Raw genomic sequence first — 20,251 nt, forward strand, 5'->3', positions numbered from 1 at the left:
AATTCTGATCGCGAAATTAGTATCTATGATGTGGAGGTGCCAGTGTTGGACTGCGGTGGCCAAAGTCATATGACACATGGTTATTGTCCAACAGATTTATCTGAAATCACAAGCGTTGCTCCTTCGTCACCTTCACCCCATTGAATAGCTGTCCTCTTATCATCCACAGCTATTATCCTGTCACTGACTCAATTATTGATGTAAAATGCTTACAATTCAAAATGTTTAATATCAAGAATATCGTGATGGTTACAGTACTATTGAGGACAATGTGATTTTTCATGCTTACTTTTTCACCTTTCAGGCCTGTTTGTCCTGTCTGCCCTTGTGGACCTGGATCTCCCTGGAAACCAGAAAGAAAGGAGAGTTAAGATTACAGTAATGATGATCAATGGGAACAACACCATCCCCTAATCCCTGTCTACTTATCCTCACAACTAAGCCAAGAACTAAACAGCAACTTAGAAAAACATATTCATTTTGGATTCAAAGTGTGACTCTACTGTCAGCTTTTGTGTCTCGATTGAAGTCACTTTCCATTCCTCATGTATCATCAAATGATAATAACTGTATCTGTCATGCCGCAATATCTCAGAGCACTTCATTCAATAACTGACAGCTGGAATGCAGTAAATGTTGTTATGTAAGTAACTATGGTACCCAATTCTCAACACCAAAGTCCCTACTAAGAAATAAAGTGATGATCATGAGAGATGAGTTTTTATAGCATTTATTGAGTGTGTGACAGTTATCTGAATATGTAGAGAGCTTCTTGGCACTCTCCAAATATTGAAATTATTGTTCAGTATCAATTTCAAGAGGCATACAGGACCTCAGTTTTATCTCTCATCTCAAGATTAAGCTCCGACCATAAACACTCCCACTGCAGTGAACTAGTGTTAACCTGAATAGTGCCCTCAGATATAGGAAGAAGGCATCAGAAAAGAACCAAAATGATTGCTACTGAACCAAACTGACTGGAGCTGAGTGGATCTTCTTTTATTTTGAGATGGGTGTGCGAGAACTACAACTCCAAGATCGCCACAAGTGTGAAAAGAGTAGCAGAGAAGAATGAGTGAGACAGGGTCTGAATTTTCATTTTTAAGCATTATAAAGGAATGGAAAGACTGAAGAAGGTAGAGATGTAGAGGGATAAAATTCAAACTTACTGGTAAGCACCAACAAATGACTGCCTTACTTGCGTTGCTAATTCAAAATTTAGTCAAAACTATCAAGAGGTATTGAATTGTTTGCATGATATATAAATCTGGACCCATTTTATTACAGTAAAATAAAATGGTTGTAATCTTAAATTGTAAAAAAAAACAGGAAAACAAAAGTGTACTCCCACATTTCAAATATTTTCAGAACAAACATGAAGATACTGGGGATGCAAACCATTGTCAGGAATCTCCATGCCTTTACTGCCTGGGCATAAAGGGAAATGCTGGGTTACAGGGATAGGGCGGGAGGGCGGTGAGTCTGGGCGGGATGTTTGAGGGTTGATGTGGGCTTATTGGGCCAAATGGTCTGAATTTCTTAGGAAATTGCATTACTTAAATGACAATTTCACTAAACAAGCGAATATATTCAGATCTATACCTTTGCGCCTTTGGCTCCTTCCACATCGGTATGTCTAGAACTACCTGCACTTTGTATCTAACTTTTCCCTTCCAGGGGTGTCTAAGGTACCATCAATAAATCCAGTTGATTTCAGCTAGAATAACTATTTTAGATAGTAAAATATTCTTCAGTGATTTTTTACTGGGACAGTGAGGGACAATAGAGAGAAAAGAAAATCCGCCATTGTTTGATGCTAATGAGTAATTCTGTTGGAAACCATATAATTAAAAACAGGATTTGCACATTACATTTTGAGTTTGCACAATGAAATGGACCTTGTTATTAATTATCATGATGCAACAGCTTGCCAGAACAAAATACTTCTACACTTTTCACAAATGTGACAGGTCTCCCAGTGATTAGCACTGTTGCCTCACAGTGCCAGGGACTCGGATTCAATTCCAGCCTCTGGCAACTCTCTGTGTGGAGTTTGCACATTCTCCCTGTGTCTGCTTGGTATTCCTCCGGGTGCTCCGGTTTTCTCCCACAGCCCAAAGATGTGCAGGTTAGCCGGATGTTAAATTGCCCATAGTGTGCAGAGATGTGTAGGTTATGAGGTTACAGGGATTAACTATGGGAAATGCAGGATTACAGGGATTGGATGGGGGGAGGTTGCAAGTCTGGGTAGAGCGTTCTTCAGAAAGTCAGTGTGGACTGGTTGGGCCGAATGGCCTGTTTCCACACTGCTGGATTCTATGATCTATGATCTTGGCTTTACGCAATTGTGTAAAGCAGGAGGTGGCAATCTGTTTTCTGTCTTTCCTCATTTTTAATTCCACATTTTCTGTTTACTATTCCGGTTATTGTTACCAGCTGCAAAATCAGAAAATGCTGAAGAAACTCAGCCACTCTTGCAGCACCTTTGGAGAGAGAAATCGAGTTAATGTTACAAATAATCCAATAAGACACCTTCTGCTGATCCTCCAGCCCAAAGAGTCCAAAGAATAATCATTTTGGATTCAAAATGTTGACTCTATTTCTCTGTCTAGTTGCTAAGACTCCCAGCACTTTGCTTTTATTTCAGTTTTCCAGCATTCACAGTATTTTAGTTTTATTTAATCTTTACCAGTTGAACCAGTTAAATTTGCACCACAGGGATCTGTTTCCAAAATATTTCTCTTTGTGATTATTGGGCAAATTGAGTAAAGTTAGATTACTTTCAATTTATCTAAAAAAACTCTGTTGGACCAAATTTTAGTAAATCTTTTGAAATTACTGCAAACAGGAAACCATGTGGTACCAACTGGAATATGACTTGCTTAGAGCGAGATACAATGAATAATTGTACTTGTGAAGATAGCCATAAATTCTTTGTGAATGATTTGATTTACAAATTGCCTGGTTTCCCCAATTGCTGAATCATTTTCCGGTGCTGGAAATATTCTCTTATACAACTTTAAAAAAAAACAATGTATCATGCAGAGAACTGAAATAACAAAAAGTTGGTAAACTTGAAATATCTGACATTACTGTCACAATGAATAAGTTCCAGTGCAGAACACAAATTCCTGCATAAAATCAAATTTTGAGTAGATAGTTCAAGCTCACTGCAATGAGACATTTTTACCCACAAACAAATCAGTTGTACATTTACAGGATTGTAATAATACCTATTAATAACAGGTAAGGGGCAGAAGTAGCTATTTCTTATCCTTCCATTATCAACTAGCTGGCATGTTAAGACTCTTACACTATTCATGAATCAATCATTCCGCTTGAAAAGCTGATTCACAAAGCTACGTTTAGACAACTAAATGGCTGCAAACAGTGACATCAATAATGGCTAAAATAGATAGAATTAGGTAATGTCCCTTAAAAACATGTCCATAAATAATTTGTGATTGATAGGAGGGATATAGCTTTTAATTTTCACTCATTGTAGTTGCTGGAGAAATCACCTTATTTTTCTCTGGTTCAATTCCACCCTTGGGCGACTGTCTGTGTGGAGTCTGCACATTCTCCCGGTGTCTGCGTGGGTTTCCTATGGGTGTTCCAGTCTCCTCCCACAGTCCAAAAATGTGCAGGCTAGGTGGATTGGCCATACTAAATTGCCCATAATGTTGAGGGATGTGTAGATTAGGTTGGTTATTGGGGAAAGTGTGATGTTCTGAGAGTCAGTGCAGATTTGGTGGGCTGAAAGGCCTGTTTCCACACTGTAGGGATTCTTTGATTCTATGAAATAATTGGTCTCTTGGTATCATTCTACATATCAAAATCATTTGTAGCAAGTTGCAAAATTTCAAACACCTGACCGCATTTCTTCTTCAATGCCTGAACCCTCATTGCAAAGTTTACCATGAAATAGCCTGCTGTAAGTCTCAGAGATAGGAGCGTAGAAATTGTTCAAAAAGAAAGACTAAAATCTGATCATTTTGCATCCAGCATCCTGGCTACTTAATGATGTTACAGATTAGTGATCTTCAGGTGAGGTGGGTGTACTGGGAGATCTATGGCGTGGACTGCCTGATTCTCTGCCAGCCTCAGCTTCAGAAGACCCTGCTGACAGTCTCTGGTTGTGATCTTGTGCCAGGGTAACAGTGAAGACATTGTGGGAGCAGTGCAATGGGTCTTCTCAATCCAGTGTAATGACAGGCAAGTCAAACTATTTTTAGATTAGCACTGCAACTTGCAGAACAAAATGGTAATTCCATTGCTGAAAGATGCTAGTTTTTCTATGGCAGATAGCTTCGCACTCATCTACTCAGATTAGATTCTGAACACCAAATTCTGAATTACTCAAAGGAAAATTTCCGAGGGAATTTCAAAACAATTTAAAATTGCATGAAGTCAAAAAAATTGTTCAACGTGCAAAAGGTTCAAAGTATTAGTGTTAGAATTATGAAAAATCAGCGTTTCAATTAAAAAAAAGTAAGGAAAAAATGGATGACCAGATGAAAAAGTGGATCTGAGGGAGGATGGAAAGAAGGTAAAGCAAATAGATGAGTGCAAATAGCAAGGATCAGAGAAATGGACTAAACAAGAATGTTTTGAAGAGAAGGAAAAGCAGCTGAACAAAAATAGGAATAGATCAAATTAAAAACAAAAATTCAAGTACAAATGATCAAGTCATTAGGGAAATCACAGGAAAGTCTGGCAGATGCATCATAGGGAAATATGGAGATATGATCGTGGAAAGGGCTCGAAAACTTGAAAGCTAGATTGCGTATTTCCTTGAACAGCCAAGAAAAGTCAGCTATTAAGAAAACAATATGGTACAAAGATTATGAAAGGTGAAGTATGAAAAGAAATAAGTAAGATGAAAAAAAATTCACTTGCTAGAGAGTCGTTTCTGTAATGTAGGTTGGAATTCTGTACAGTGATCACGTGGAAATCTTAACGCAGTTGACTGCATGGGGATTGACTGGAAACAGAAATTTCCTTGCATCTGCAAGTCCCTGGGAGTCAGATTTTTTCTCAGAGTTCTGCTTCTATAGTTACACTGGAAAAGTTGGAGGATTATACCTGCTCTAAACTTTGAGTGACTGTTGGACAAAGCCAGCAATTTACCACTGCCTCTCTCCCCTTCCCAGCCTTCTATACTTTAAGCCAGCCAACCCCAGCACAACCTATCTTAATTGAATACATATCTCATGCCATACCTGAACAACCTGACACCAGAACCCCTTCCTGTAATCACCTTCACAAATCTTCCTCACAACTCAATATACCACTAGCTTCGGAGCTAGGGAGAACTGCCGATGCTGGAGTCTGAGATAACACAGTGTGGAGCTGGAGGAACACAGCAGGCCAGGCAGCATCAGCTGACATTTTGGATAGGGATCCTTCTTCAGAGATATTCATATCCGAAGAGTCCTGACACGAAATGTCAGCTTTCCTGCTCCTCTGATGCTGCCTGGCCTGCTGTGTTCCTTCAGCTCCACACTGTTACTCTTTCAACCTTCCTGTGACACACCCAACACCCGCCAGAGCTAAGCATGTTCACACAATCCGTCGTGCTCTACCACCAACACAACATGCCCCCTGACTCTTCTTTGGCTTCCTCCGGCCAGACACGATACCCCTTCCCCACCATCGACCAACGCCAGCCTCCCACAATCCAACCTTACCAGGCACAACACCCATCCCTGATCCGACTATTCAGCCTACTCCAAGGACTCACCATACAGCCTATACCCTAACCTTGTTGCCTGTCTAATCTGTCACCCATCTGCCACATAACCATTAACCCACCTGGCACCCTGTGCCCCTCATCTACCTGCTACCCAACCTAATAATGCACCTAGTATATTACAATGCCAACCCCCCCCCGGCTCCCTTATGACCTTAACTGAATTGGAATCCTATCCACAATGCCAGCTTGTACCCTACATCCCCAATCCACTCAACACCCCATCCCATAATTTATCAGTGATCTGATACCACCTTACCCTCCTGTCGCCATAACTGCACATCGAAGGCCATCCCAATCTCTCTTCCAACTGCTTTCCTAAACCCTCACCCACCTGACACCATATCCAACCCATTCCCTGACCTGCCATGTTACCTAATATTTATCTTACATGTTTGGCCTTTCACATTAGCTGTAGTTGTGGCTGCTGGACATTTACACTACAGTATACTACAGTTTTACAAGGTAATGAGAGGCATGGATAGAGTCGATAGCCAGAGACCTTTCCCCAGGGCAGGATTGACTGCCACGAGGGGCCATAGTTTTAAGGTGTTAGGAGGAAGGTATATAGGAGACGTCAGATGGAGGTTCTTCACCCAGAGAGTTGTGAGCGCATGGAATAGTTTGCCAGTGGTAGTCATGGAAGCGGAGTCATTAGTGACATTTAAGCAACTGCTGGACATGCACATGGACAGCAGTGAATTGAGGGGACTGTAGGTTAGGTTATTTTATTTTTGGATTAGGATTATTCCACGGCACAACATCGTGGACTGAAGGGCCTGTACTGTGCTGTACTTTTCTATGTTCTATGTTCTATATGTCATACCTACTGTTGGTAAAGGGGGTGTAGTTATCACTCTGATCCCCCCCACTGCTAGGTGTGATGTTTCCCAGATTTTCCTTTCTGTTTCATAGCAGGACTCCTGTCCAGTAAATTCCAAGGCAGAACAGATTAGAAATGTATGTTTTTTAGTTCAACTAGGCTCTGAGTTAGGCTTTTCAACGCTGCTCAGACTTTCTGGGGAAAAAATGTCAAAGTGCCAGGAGGAATAATTAGCAAACAACTTAAAAGTTTAGAAGACATTAAATGGACAAACTGACTCTCATCTTCAGTAAAGTTTACGACAGTGAATGAAGACTTAATTAAAAGCCGGGGGTATTGAATGTGAGCTCCATCGCTCTTACTCAGTCTACGAATCGCACTATCAGGGTCCTTTTCAAGTGACAATGAATAGGACCATTATCACAGTAATGTCAGAAATTTGAGAATTTCAATATATAATTTTGTGAAACTAGCAGATTGAGAATTTCTATCTTTGAGGTACATGAGCAATGACCAGAGAGAGCTTATAGGGATGAAAAAAATTCATTCATGAGTTTTATTGATGAAGATATTTACTAAGGCAAAGCATGAGTCAAGTCAATTTGCAATTGTCTTTCCAGAGCATAGGGCCACTCTTTCATTAGATAGAGATGACTGAAGATGACTTAAGCTGAGAATCACCACCCTCAAGTGAAGGGACAGGTTAAGAGGGAGAGTAACCTCAGCAAATCAAACTTATGCAATTGTCATCACACTGCTTCGCAAACCAAACCACATAGCAAAGCATAAAGAACAGATGACTCTGTTAGAACCTCTCGATATTATGGTCCAAAATCTTAGTATAATAACAAATCTTCATTGGGAACAAATAGCAATCACAAAAGTTGAGAATGATCTAATTTCCTGGAGACTCAAGGATGCATTACATCAGGGTATGCCTCAGAGTTATTTGATTTATGTGGTGAAAGCATTCTTCGAGAGATTGAAGATCTAATTATTAGTCGAAGACAACAACCTTAGTGACATAGGAAATACTAATGACACTATTCTTATTGCTGACTCCGAAAAGCAACTGCAATAGATTTTGAAGAGAGTCATGAATGAAACCATTCCTCAGAACCTGCTTAACTTTTCCAGCAATGGAGATAATGGGAACTGCAGATGCTGGAGAATTCCAAGATAATAAAATGTGAGGCTGGATGAACACAGCAGGCCAAGCAGCATCTCAGGAGCACAAAAGCTGACGTTTCGGGCCTAGACCCTTCACCATGTCTTATTGGGATCTGAATTCCTGTCCCTCAAATGTCAGCATGAGTTTCTGGAACAACAAATTTAATAACATTACCACCACATGCCACCTCCCCTCTGTCTAGCATGTGGAAGCAAATGTCCAGTAATCATCAAAATACTGCAGGGAATAATTAAAGTACAGGACAATGGTTTCTCAGGAAAATAATGAAGATTATATTGGAAAAATCACACAACCAACACAGGAGGGGTGAGCAAAATCTGAAGCCGAAAGGATGCCAGTGGCTAAGGTTAGGATGAGATGGTTGTAATTTCTTGACTCATAATAAGAATTCATGATTTGTCAAGTCTGATACTGATGGGAAAGATCAATGGTACAAGAGACTGAGGTAGACAAACGATGACCTTTCTGAAGAGCCTCACAAATTGGATGTATGTGCCACTAACAAAGACAATTCACACCTCTACACCAATGTGAACACGCATGTCCATGGCCATCAAGGCATGGTGCCAGGGGAGAGACAGAGACAGAGACAGAGACAGAGACACAGAGACAAACTATTGAACCAGTTGCGATCAATTTCTCGACAATGTACCCAGAAATGATATGAAAAAACCCCTGTGGTTGAGATCTTAGGGAAAAAAATAGGCACAATTTTTCGATAGAGGAGTGCCCCATCCCGTCTTCTGAAGGGTTGCCAAGAAACACATCCCTTCTGATCACAGCAATCTTTTCACTAAACTCCAGGATTTGAGGTTGGAATAACTCAATTGAAGCCAGCATCCATCACCTTTGTTTACAGATGGCCAGTCCTTGGCTTTAGTTCTCCCTCATTCTGAATCAACTCAGAGCATCAGCATCTCTGACACTCCCCTTTTTATATGTCAACCGAGGCTGCCTGGTTGAATGAGATTAACAGCCCCAATTAGGGAACTCATATGGTATGAGGTCCAGCTGGCTGACCTTGTTAAGGTCACTACCTCGGTGAGATTCTCATTGAAATGGTGAGTTGCCTATTAAGGGAATTTATTGCTTGTTAACAAACTTATTAGAGGCACAGCACCCTGCATTAAAATGCAGCTTTCTATCATATCAACTGCTGAGAGCAACCTATAGGCTGTGAATCTGTGACATGGAAGAGAGACCGGGTACCTGGCCATTGGCTATGCACAGCCTCCATGCTGGTTATTAGTATCTCAGAATATGATCCATGGGCATGGGCCACATGTATTCCTTTCTGCTGACACTATCTCATAACTGTCAGCCGTTCAGGAACTTCACGGCTCCTCCGTAACCCTCTTGCAGGATGTTTAGGAAGTACAGAAACAAAGACAGAAATATCTGGAGAAACTCAGCAGATCTGGCAGCATCTGTGGAGAGAAAGCAGAGTTAACTGTTCATGTCCAGTGACCCTTCTTCAGAGCTGCTTACAAAGTACAGACCAACTTTGCAAGTTAATCTGCAACGAGCAACTGCAAGACTGCTTCAAGGGCACTTTATGCATAGCTACCTAGCTTGCAGTGTGGATTAGCTATGTTCTTGTTTATTTACCACTCTTTCACTTAATGCCTATCTACATGTTTTCGATACCCATGCCTTGCCATGCCATGCTGCGGCATATCTGATAGAATGTTGGCACACCAGCCAGAACCTGAAGACAATCACGGCTGCCCCTATTGCTGGTTTACACAAATACACAGACAGGCTTCTTTTTATATTTATCAGTCAGGTTGTGTCCAGTGTACAGGACACCTTGCTACAGCATGCCATGATCTCAATTTCACACCTACATCATGTCCCAGCTGCTTGAGCGGCAAACAACGGTCATGTTGGAAAATAGGTGGGAGCTATTCTTAGTCCAGCCAAAAGGTGGTGCTGTTGGTCAGGATGGTACTATCAGTCAAGGACAGGTATGCAGTCCATGGTGGGGGGTGAAGGATAAGGGGAAACAGGGGCATATGTTGAAGTGGGACAGGCGATGGTAATGGAGGAAATTCAAGCAATAAAGGGGAGCATGCAGAACAGAATAGTAGTTTGGAGGGGGTGATCCTGGCTGGGATCACCATCTGCGGGGTCAGGGGTGGGGGGGGGGTGTGATCAGGAATATTGTGGCATTGTCAAGGTGCAATATTTTACCTCGGGCGAGGAAGTCATGCAGAGGTAAAGTTCAACGTGGGGGGTCTCCAAGTCACGTGGTGGGGTTGCAGGGAATTGGTTTGTCAGAGTAATGTGAGGAAAGGCAGAAGACTCCAGGTGATGGGTGCAAAGGAGTGAGGATTGCGAGATCTGGTGACCACCACTGGATGTTCTCAAAGCTCAGAACCTGGCTTGCTTCACACGTTGCCTCACATAGATCGCTGTCAGTAAGAGTCAAGCTCCTAGCTGCCAGTGGGAAGCTGGTCACTGGGCGAAGGTGGCGAAGGTGGCTATAAGAACAACAGGTCTGAAACCAGAGATAATGGGAACTGCAGATGCTGGAGAATCCAAGACAACAAAATGTGAGGCTGGATGAACACAGCAGGCCAAGCAGCATCTCAGGAGCACAAAAGCTGACGTTTTGGGCCTAGACCCTTCATCAGAGAGGGGGATGGGATAAGGGTTCTGGAATAAATAGGGAGAGAGGGGGAGGCGGACCAAAGATGGAGAGAAAAGAAGATAGGTGGAGAGAGTATAGGTGTGGAGGTAGGGAGGGGATAGGTCAGTCCAGGGACGACGGACAGGTCAAGGAGGTGGGATGAGGTTAGTAGGTAGATGGGGGTGCGGCTTGGGGTGGGAGGAAGGGATGGGTGAGAGGAAGAACAGGTTAGGGAGGCGGAGACAGGTTGGACTGGTTTTGGGATGCAGTGGGTGGAGTGGAGGAGCTGGGCTGGTTGTGTGGTGCAGTGGGGGGAGGGGACGAACTGGGCTGGTTTAGGGATGCAGTTGGGGAAGGGGAGATTTTGAAACTGGTGAAGTCCACATTGATACTATTAGGCTGCAGGGTTCCCAGGCGGAATATGAGTTGCTGTTCCTGCAACCTTCGGGTGGCATCATTGTGGCACTGCAGGAGGCCCATGATGGACATGTCATCTAAAGAATGGGAGGGGGAGTGGAAATGGTTTGCGACTGGGAGGTGCAGTTGTTTATTGCGAACTGAGCGGAGGTGTTCTGCAAAGCGGTCTCCAAGCCTCCGCTTGGTTTCCCCAATGTAGAGGAAGCCACACCGGGTACAGTGGATGCAGTATACCACATTGGCAGATGTGCAGGTGAACCTCTGCTTAATGTGGAATGTCATCAGTCTGAAACCAGGCCAGGAGCAGCAGCAAGCGTCTGAGGAGGGAAAAGTGTTCCTCGTTCAGGCAGACTCTGTGCTGCTGGGCCTCTCAGTGTGTGTGAGGTTCTGAACATGAGCAGGGATAATATTGTCCCCAACTGCACTTCCTTGAGATGACCATGGGTTCCATATGCTCCAGTGCACTCGTTAATTTTGATGGCAACATCTCTTGTGGGTAGCTTTTTTTTCTCCATCCCAGACCAAAATGTCCTAAGTTTATAAGGAATCAATTTAAACCAGCTTGATTTTTGATTAACAAACGAATGAGATTATTTGTTACTAGCTACAAGCCAAAATAATCATACAACATAAATATATAGAGATTAGGAATAAAAAGTAAACCCAAATTAAAAAGATAAAACTTTCATAAAAAGAGAAATAAGGCATGTGTGAAGTTTGGATTGTGGAACCTTATAGCCGTTACAGTGAATGTTACTGGTACCATCACCATTGATAGCTGAACAGATGCTTTCATAATTGTTGGTATATAAACTGAAATTAGTTTGATCTGGTTCCTTTCAGCCATGGCTGACTGGAAGCAATCAGAATGAGCAAGTGTCTCTTCTCTTCACGTCCCTGTAGTACAGAGGTGTTTAATAGCTGAACTGAAACTGCGACCTTCACAGTTCATTGGGGCAAACATTACGGCATCAAGCCTCTAACATACATTAACCAGGGTTGAAGCTTGTTTTCAAACACTACTTTTTAGACTTCACTGAAAGGGTAAACACAAAAAAAAGCTGCAGGAAATTGTCTCCTGCAGAGATATGGTGGGGTAGTCAGGCTGTTGCTATCTTTTTCCTTTTTACTCTTTCCATTTGAAGCTTCCCTGGCTCTACAGGTGTGACATTCCAGAATTCTTCTCCAGACAGCCACTGCATTTATATCCCTAGTCATACTGGATTTATCAGTGCTTTTCCTTTTTCTGAAAAAAAGGAAATATTATGATTACATGTTTGTTATGTCCATTGATGACCCAGGGTTATGATAAATGGACATGTCAATGAATTAGAAGAGGGGCCAGAACACATAGGAAACTGATTCACTTACTCATAGATAATGGGAACTGCAGATGCTGGAGAATCCAAGATAATAAAATGTGAGGCTGGATGAACACAGCAGGCCACTGCTTGGCCTGCTGTGTTCATCCAGCTTCACACTTTATTATCACTGACTCATGCTCTCTTTGAGAATGGAATCAATGGGCTGAATCTTATCCCCTTCCAGTCAAGTGTCATATTTGAGTTTTGCAAGTGTTTCCAAGCAAGATTTCTTGGTATATCTTACAAGCTCACTTCATTAACTGTCTATCCTGCCCCTATCACATCCCTCTTTGGTAAAATAAGGGAAGGTTCCTTTCAAATTTAACTTTGTTTCGGACAAGAGAGCAGCTGGTGAATAAACATGGGGAGTCAGTTCACCCCACTTCCCTGGATGCTTAACATCTTGGGGTGTCCCATCTGGAACCGTAATGAATTGGGGATCTCACCTAGGGCTTGATCATAACATCATACTCCCTCTAAATGTGTGCCACTTTTGACAGTGAATGATCAATATATGACCTGAAAGCTACAGATCACAAAGGTAATCTGTTTACTTACTACCACCAAAGAACAGACAGTTTTTGTGTACATTTCTAATGTAAAAATAATGTTGAAAGGATCCTCAAAATGAGAAATTCAAGTCAAGATACCTGTCTATTGATTTTGGTTTGTTTGTGTACGTCTGGACAGCAATTATACGTTATTATGTCTCACTGTGGTTAAAATATATAGCTCTGTCAAAAAACATAAAGCTTGGAAACAGCTAATTTTGGTTAGGACAGAATCTTCCAATTTATACAAACTGTTAAAAATAAAAACAGTAATTGAGTCCAAATATTAGTGAAGCATTTAAAAGAAAATCGTAGCAGAAGTGTTCCAGCAGTGACTTGCTCCTGACACCCAGCTGTCACTGTGACTAAGGGAGCATCAGTTTCATTTCAAATATTAGATATTATCTATCCATTGTTCATAATATTTCTGGGTGTTTTGTCATTTTTTTTGAGAGGGAGACCATCCTTATGTCAGACTTAATGCACATCCTTTACTTGCTGGAAAACAATGAATGCCCAATACCCCGGGAGATCCAATTGTGCATTTTACATCTTCAGATCCTAGGGTGTTCCAAACAAACATGGAAAAATATCATTGAACAGCAATTTCATCATCAATTTCTCACATGCCCAATTTGACAGGAGTTTATCCATGTTTCTCATTTGAACCTGCATCCTGTTCACGACTAAGGCAATCCGCTGGAGATGGATTTTCTATGCATAAAGATTCTGAAGCGTAAGGCAGAGAAAATTGCAAGACCTGAAAGAAGCTGGCTCGTAAAAACTAGCCCTTTTAGAAAAGTCATTTAAAATGTTGCTAATGATCAACATAGAGGGCATGGAATTAATGTACCCTCTCTGGTCATGCATGGGATAGGTGTGAGAGCAGACAAAATAGGTTTGGATGGCTAGCCCACTGTTTTTATACCCACATCGTTGAGCACACCCTAAGAACGCTTTATGTGGCTGGGTGCATAATCGGCAGCCCCTTTGTCAAATTTAAATGAAGAATTAAAAGTCATTAGGCTTCATAGCAAGCCCATTGATTTGAATAATAAGCTGCCTTTGTCAAAGTATTGTTGTCATTCTATAAAGGACATCAGTGAACCAGAGGGGGTTTTACAACAAAAAATCCTAATAGTACTATGGTTATCACTACAGAGACGACCCTTTTAATTCCAAACATTATCAAGTGAATTTAAATTCCATGAGGTACTTTCTCCTCTGAGAATTTTATCATATGTGCAGCACAGAGAAACCACACAACCAATGAAATACTTTGAAACTGTTCAGATGGAGAAAAACTAAAAAGACAATTTTCACACAGAATGATCACACAAACAACAAATCCAATGAAAAACTCACAACTGGGATTTTGTTCAAAGGATGATTGACGGTCGCCACATTTGTCTAGATTTCTATGGTCAAATCTTAGAATAGGGATAGGCCCATAACCTTCCAAAGCATGATTGCTACCATACTGATGCTTAATGTTTAGTTGGTCAGATCCTATACAGCAATACCAATGTGACTAGATTGAATTAGAGCTATTAAAGATTTATTTATACATTTTATGAAGGAACACAGAGACATTGAGACCATTCAGACTGGTCTGAGCATCAGATATCAGACCAGAATAATCCTCAATGTTAAAAACAGGTTGTGAGTGATGCCAGCCAGAACCACTCAGTCAGCATTATTATTAGGGGTTCCAGGGTCAATTCTGTAAATATTCAACTGGCCCCTGAAGAATTTGTATAATCCTAATTGGAGAATGGATGTTTAAATCTTCAAATAATGATAAAAAGATTAGTGCAGCAGTTTACTATCATTGTCAATCAGAAGCCTATCACATCCCCCTGCTTTCATTCCACAAAACTTCTCCATAGTTTATTTATACTTCTCAGCTTAATGTAAACTATCCTTGTGTCTATAATCAGAATAAATAGTGCACACTTGGCCCCATTAACAACAGTTTGCATTTCTGAAGCAGTACTCCTGCTTCCTTTCCTGTTCTGTTTTTCCAGTGTTGGGTTATCAGTGTTAGAAGTTGCTTACTCTCATGTGCTGTTACCTGAGAACAGTAACTTGACTGAGAACAGCATATAGTGAATCTCTGAAGCCTGTGTCATCAGAACATTCTTCTATAGTGCTGGAACATGAGCAAAATACGCTAGGCAGGAGAAAAAGCTGTACAGTTTACACCTTTATTATGTCAGATCTTTCTTTAGCATCTCTTGGGATGATAAAGTCACCCAACTCAGAGGTCCAGGAACATGCTAATTCTGTCGGCACACATGCAGTGCAAATCATCATCTTGGAAGACAATACAATGCCAATGAACCTCAGAAGATATTCCCACAAATTGGTGGGATTGACAAACATTACTTAGCATTTAGATGTATTCCATATTTATGTCCAAGCCATTATGAATTCTCAACAAAGCAAAAGTGACAAGGCAATGTTAAGGTTGAGCCCTGGACAAACTCCAGAGTAACGGAAGGAGGAGGACCTAGAGCAAATTATTTCATGCTGTGTTGATTTGAAAGAAGTTGGAGGTTAGCCACACTTCAAATTTGAACTTGGAGCCAGAACATTTTGGCAACTGAAGCAGATCCAATTTACATATTTCATGTTCTCAAAATGTTTTACTATTCCCTCTGGACAATTAGAGATGGGCAATAAATGATGGCCTAGCCAGCAACACCCATATCTTGTCAATAATAAAAACAACAATAATTTCCAAAATGTAATTATATTTTCTTGAAAAGGAAAGCTTTGCGAGCCTATGGCCAAACACAGAAAAAGGCACTAACTGGGCATCAATGCAACACAGGCACAACGGGTTGAACAGGTTTCTTCTGTGCTGTTTGATTCTATAGCATGAATGTTTCACTTCTGCGTCAGGAGCAATACCTGGCATCTCAAATCTGGCCCAGGATAATGGGCCCTGGAGCTTGGATTTTCTAACAGTCATGAAGTGCAACCCCAAAAGCAGTGCAGAAGTGGGATGAACAAATGACCTGTTTCAGTTTCCCTGCACTGTGTCAAACTTTCATTCAAGACCATGGTAAGACATAAAGTCTTCTTCCAACTCTCACCCCTCATAGAAACATACAAGCACAGAAGACAAGAGCAGGAATAGGTTATTTGGCCCTCTGAACCTGTTGATTTTTTGGCTGATCATCCAACTCAATTCCTGTTTCTCTCCCAAATCCTTTGACTGCTTTAATTCCGAAGCTGTGTTCAACTCCTTCCCCAAATCATACAATATTTGGCCTTAACTATTGTCTGTAGCAGTAAATTCAACTGGATCACCATTATCTGGGTGAAAAAAAAGTTCCTCATCACAGTCCCAATGGTTGACCCAGTATTCTTAGACTGTGACCAGCCAAACTTCCAAACATCTTGTGGCCCATCCCTTTCTTAGGCTGTGCATCCCACCTCAGTTATGACATTTTGCCGTGTGTTTGATGATACACAATGGGCTGGATCTTAAGTTTTGTTTTTACATGAGTGTGAATTGTATTGAAGACGGCATAGCCATTCCTGACCTAAGGGCAAGAGAGTATTTTCACCAAATCTGCCCAAACTTGCCACTTTAATTTCCATTGCCATCGAGTGGAGAGTAGCACCTCCAATTTCCATCTCTTCTTACCTTGTGCCAGTTTTGGAACAACTCATCAATCTCTAGAAATCTTGGAGTTGCCCTTCACCCCCGGCTCTTTGCACCATCTTTAAAAGGTTACTATGCACCCAGACAGCCACCGTCAGCCCAGAGCTGCACTGAATGGTTCCTGACCTGTTTACCGGGCTTAGCAGATGGGGAAATTAGTGCCTCGCTTTGTCAGCACCTCAAAGATTTCCTGCTGGACGATGTGATGCAGAGGCAGGACTTTCTCATTCCTGGGTCCTGCAGTTGGAAGCCATGAAACTAGACAATGCCAGCCTGGTCTGAGGTTGCCACCTTAGGTTGAGCAGTCTCAATAGAATGGTGAAATGCCCAGCGGTGTAGGAAGAAGGCCAATTACCTCCTCCACTTCATATGGTGTATATGACATTATCATCTCTCATGCCATTTTATCTCTATTAGCATACTCACCTCCCATCAAGACCCATGCTTAACCACTCACACTATTGTCTGCAATACCCTCCCTCACTCACCCCAACTTCCGATGCCACTTAACCTGCACACCCGACTCACTCGCTTGCTTGCTGTCTCTTTGCCTCCACTAACTGTGACACCTTTCTACCCATCACAATTCCTGTCTGTCTCATTCCAGGAGCAAAACAAGCCACAATGGGGCAAAAAGAGCCAAGGTTGGTGTTGTGCTGCCAGTAATCTGGCTCCTCAACCCTTATGAGGAGACGATTCTGACTCTGACCACACATACAGGGTCAGGATTCCCTGATCGAAGGCTATCCTGAGGCCTGCTGACATGCATAACAAGCTTCCAGAGTTGCAGGCAGATCAGTTCGGGTAAGGACAGTAAACTTCCTTTCCTATCGGGAATTAGTGAATCAGATGGGTATTTTTCACAGCAATCAACAGTGATCAAAGTGGCAAGTTCGGTAGTCCAGAGTTTGTTGAATTAAAATTTCCCCATGTGTCAAGGTGAAATTTGAACCCATGTCACCAGAATATTGGCTGAAGATTCTGGATTATTAGTCCAGTGACATTACCATTATTTTCCCATAATAGATATTAGAAGGTTATGAAATTACTAGTGGATACTGATTGTTTACTCAAATGTTTTATGATTAACTATTAGTTACATAGGGACTATTAGTGAATTATTAGACATTAGACTTTTTTTTATTTATCAGGGATACTAATTTTTCCATTGCGCTTTGATTCTTAATCAGAAAATTAATAATTGAGGGCAGTGAGGGTCTATTAACACAGGAATTACACACTATCATTTAGCAACAGCCACAGAAAAGGAAATAGGCAGTGTACAGGAGCGATGTAATTCTCATTTTTCTGTCTTATGTTGAAAGGTGGAATTATATCCAAAAACCAATGCTTTCTCCATGTAACTTCACTCCAATACACAGACACAACTGGATCGTGAGCAACAACTTGCTAATGACTTCCCTTACCAGCCCTCCCAGTTTAACAAATAATTTGTCTTACCTTTTCACCTTTCACCCATGAATCGTAGCTTATTGTACCCTGGAATTAAAATAAAATGCTGTCAGGAAAGGTTCCTCTTACTGATATCAACAATGTAAACGTAAAAATTTAAACCAGTCAAAACTGATTCAGTTTTCTTTTTTTCTCAATTATTAACAATCTATATATTTAACGGATTGTTGATCAAGTTGCTGAGGTGGTTCTCAGTCTCTGGAGGCCTTATTTAAAGGTAAGACATTTGTCAAACATATGTGCCTATAATTTTCACAGAATTTATCCCACTGTAACTTTGGTTGGGACATCAGCAGAATCTGGAGATATGGCATAGGTGGATAAAACTGTGGCATCCACCATTTCACCACCTCACCTCTGCTGAAGAGCCCCATTGTGCATCTCCCTGAGTTTGAATGAACATGATTCGAGAGGGAATAAAATTAGGTAGATGTAGAAAACTGTGGAGCAAGAAGAAAATGTTGAAGGAAGATTCTTTAACAAAATTATTTTGATTTGTGAGCTGAAAAAAATTGGAACAGTTACTGATAACATTTTGAGGGATGAAGGGACATTCAATTGATTTAGCAACGTTTGAGAAAAGGAGCAATTCACCTGATGGAATTTGAGTCATGCATCACTTATTGGCAAAGATTTGTGTTATATTTGATGATAATTCTTTTCATGATAGCATCACTACTACACTGGAAAGAGGAGAGAACAGTTACAGGGCGGCACGTTGGCTCAGTGGTTAGCACTGCAGCCTCACAGCACCAGGGACCTGGGTTCAATTCCCACCTCAGGCGACTGTCTGTGTGGAGGTTGCACATTCTCCCCCGCATCTGTGTGGGTTTCCTCCGGGTGCTCCAGTTTCCTCCCACAGTCCAAAGATGTGCAGGCTAGGTGGATTGGCCATGCTAAAAATTGCCTGTAGTGTTCAGCGGTGTGTGGGTGTAGGTTATAGGGGGGATGGGTCTGGGTGGGATGCTTCAAGGGGCGGTGTAGACTTGTTGGGCTGAAGGACCTGTTTCCACACTGTAGGGAATCTAATCTAAAAAAAACGATAATGCCTTTAGGTGCTTTGAAAGTGTGATATTTTCCAGAATTTCTTGGATATTCCAGTTGGCCAGTGGCCAAGCATAAATATTATTCTAATTTTACTTTACTTAATTGGCGAGTCATGAAATTTGAACAATTTTATATATTTTAAGGTGACCCATCCAGAACATAGAACATAGAACATAGAAAAGTACAGCACAGTACAGGCCCTTCGGCCCACGATGTAGTACCGCGGAATAATCCTAATCCGAAAATAAAATAACCTAACCTACATTCCCCTCAATTCACTGCTGTCCATGTGCATGTCCAGCTGTCGCTTAAGTGTCACTAATGACTCCGCTTCCACGACTATCACTGGTAAACTATTCCATGCGCTCACAACTCTCCATCTGTAGACAAGCCTTAGGTAATTGCATTTATTGCAATATCTAGAATGATTGAGAACAATGGGTGCTGCTATTTTATCAGCTATCACCAACGCATAATCATTTTACTGACTTCATGTTCATTCAAGCTTTAAGACATAGCAAAGATGAGTATCTCTGATGAAGGGTCTAGGCCCGAAACGTCAGCTTTTGTGCTTCTGAGATACTACTGGGCCTGCTGTGTTCATCCAGCTTCACATTTTATTATCTTGGATTCTCCAGCATCTGCAGTTCCCATTATCAAAGATGAGTATGGTACTTGCATGAAAATGAGAGAGTCGGAAATATTTTGTTTTTTTTAATAGAGAGTGCTTTTCAAGGTGGAGGTGGAACTGCACAACAGGAAAGCAGAGATCATTGCATCTCTTAATTAAACAGTTTGAAAATGTTTGAAGCTGGGGAAGATGCTGGGCCATGGTGTGTTAGGAGGATTGCACAATTAGTTATTGGATTATTTTAACAAGAAGCTGGTGTAGAAATGATGGTTTGGATAGCTTCTGCACACTTCTATCATTTTATTGTTCCTAATCACGCCCTATCATGCTGAACGTTTTGGATATTATAAAACAATGAAGCATATCAATAACTTATTACGTAAGCAGCCCAGTCTGTGTCAGCAACTTTGTATCAGACTATTACAAAGTGAACAATCAACAAATCTGTTTTTAGTGGTATTGACTGAAAAAGACAACTTTGTCTCTCTGATCCATTTGCGTTCTGTACACGTTATTTCTATTTCAATATTTCACACATTTTTTGACCAGTCTGTTCTTGAACTGATCACAGAGTAGGTTATATTACACTTGATATGGTGCAACATGACAGAATTAGTCAATGACATCAGAGTAATGGTTTTCCTCAGTATCAGTGACCACAATAATGATTCAGTTATAAATGGCACTGGTGAT

At 41.3% G+C, this 20,251-nt stretch overlaps 1 protein-coding gene across 1 annotated transcript in view; it reads right to left on the bottom strand.

Moving 5' to 3' along the window:
* col22a1 (collagen, type XXII, alpha 1) overlaps window positions 1-20,251 on the bottom strand; it is a 291,389-nt gene that overhangs the window by 147,203 nt on the left and 123,935 nt on the right. The window contains exons 12-13 of the mRNA XM_048529285.2: window positions 17,869-17,907; window positions 290-343 (exon numbers count right to left, since the gene is read on the bottom strand). Coding sequence (XP_048385242.1) covers window positions 290-343; window positions 17,869-17,907 — 93 coding nt within the window. The remainder of the gene's footprint in view (window positions 1-289; window positions 344-17,868; window positions 17,908-20,251) is intronic.

The sequence above is a fragment of the Stegostoma tigrinum genome, chromosome 5 (assembly GCF_030684315.1).
Source record: "Stegostoma tigrinum isolate sSteTig4 chromosome 5, sSteTig4.hap1, whole genome shotgun sequence".
NCBI lineage: Eukaryota > Metazoa > Chordata > Chondrichthyes > Orectolobiformes > Stegostomatidae > Stegostoma > Stegostoma tigrinum.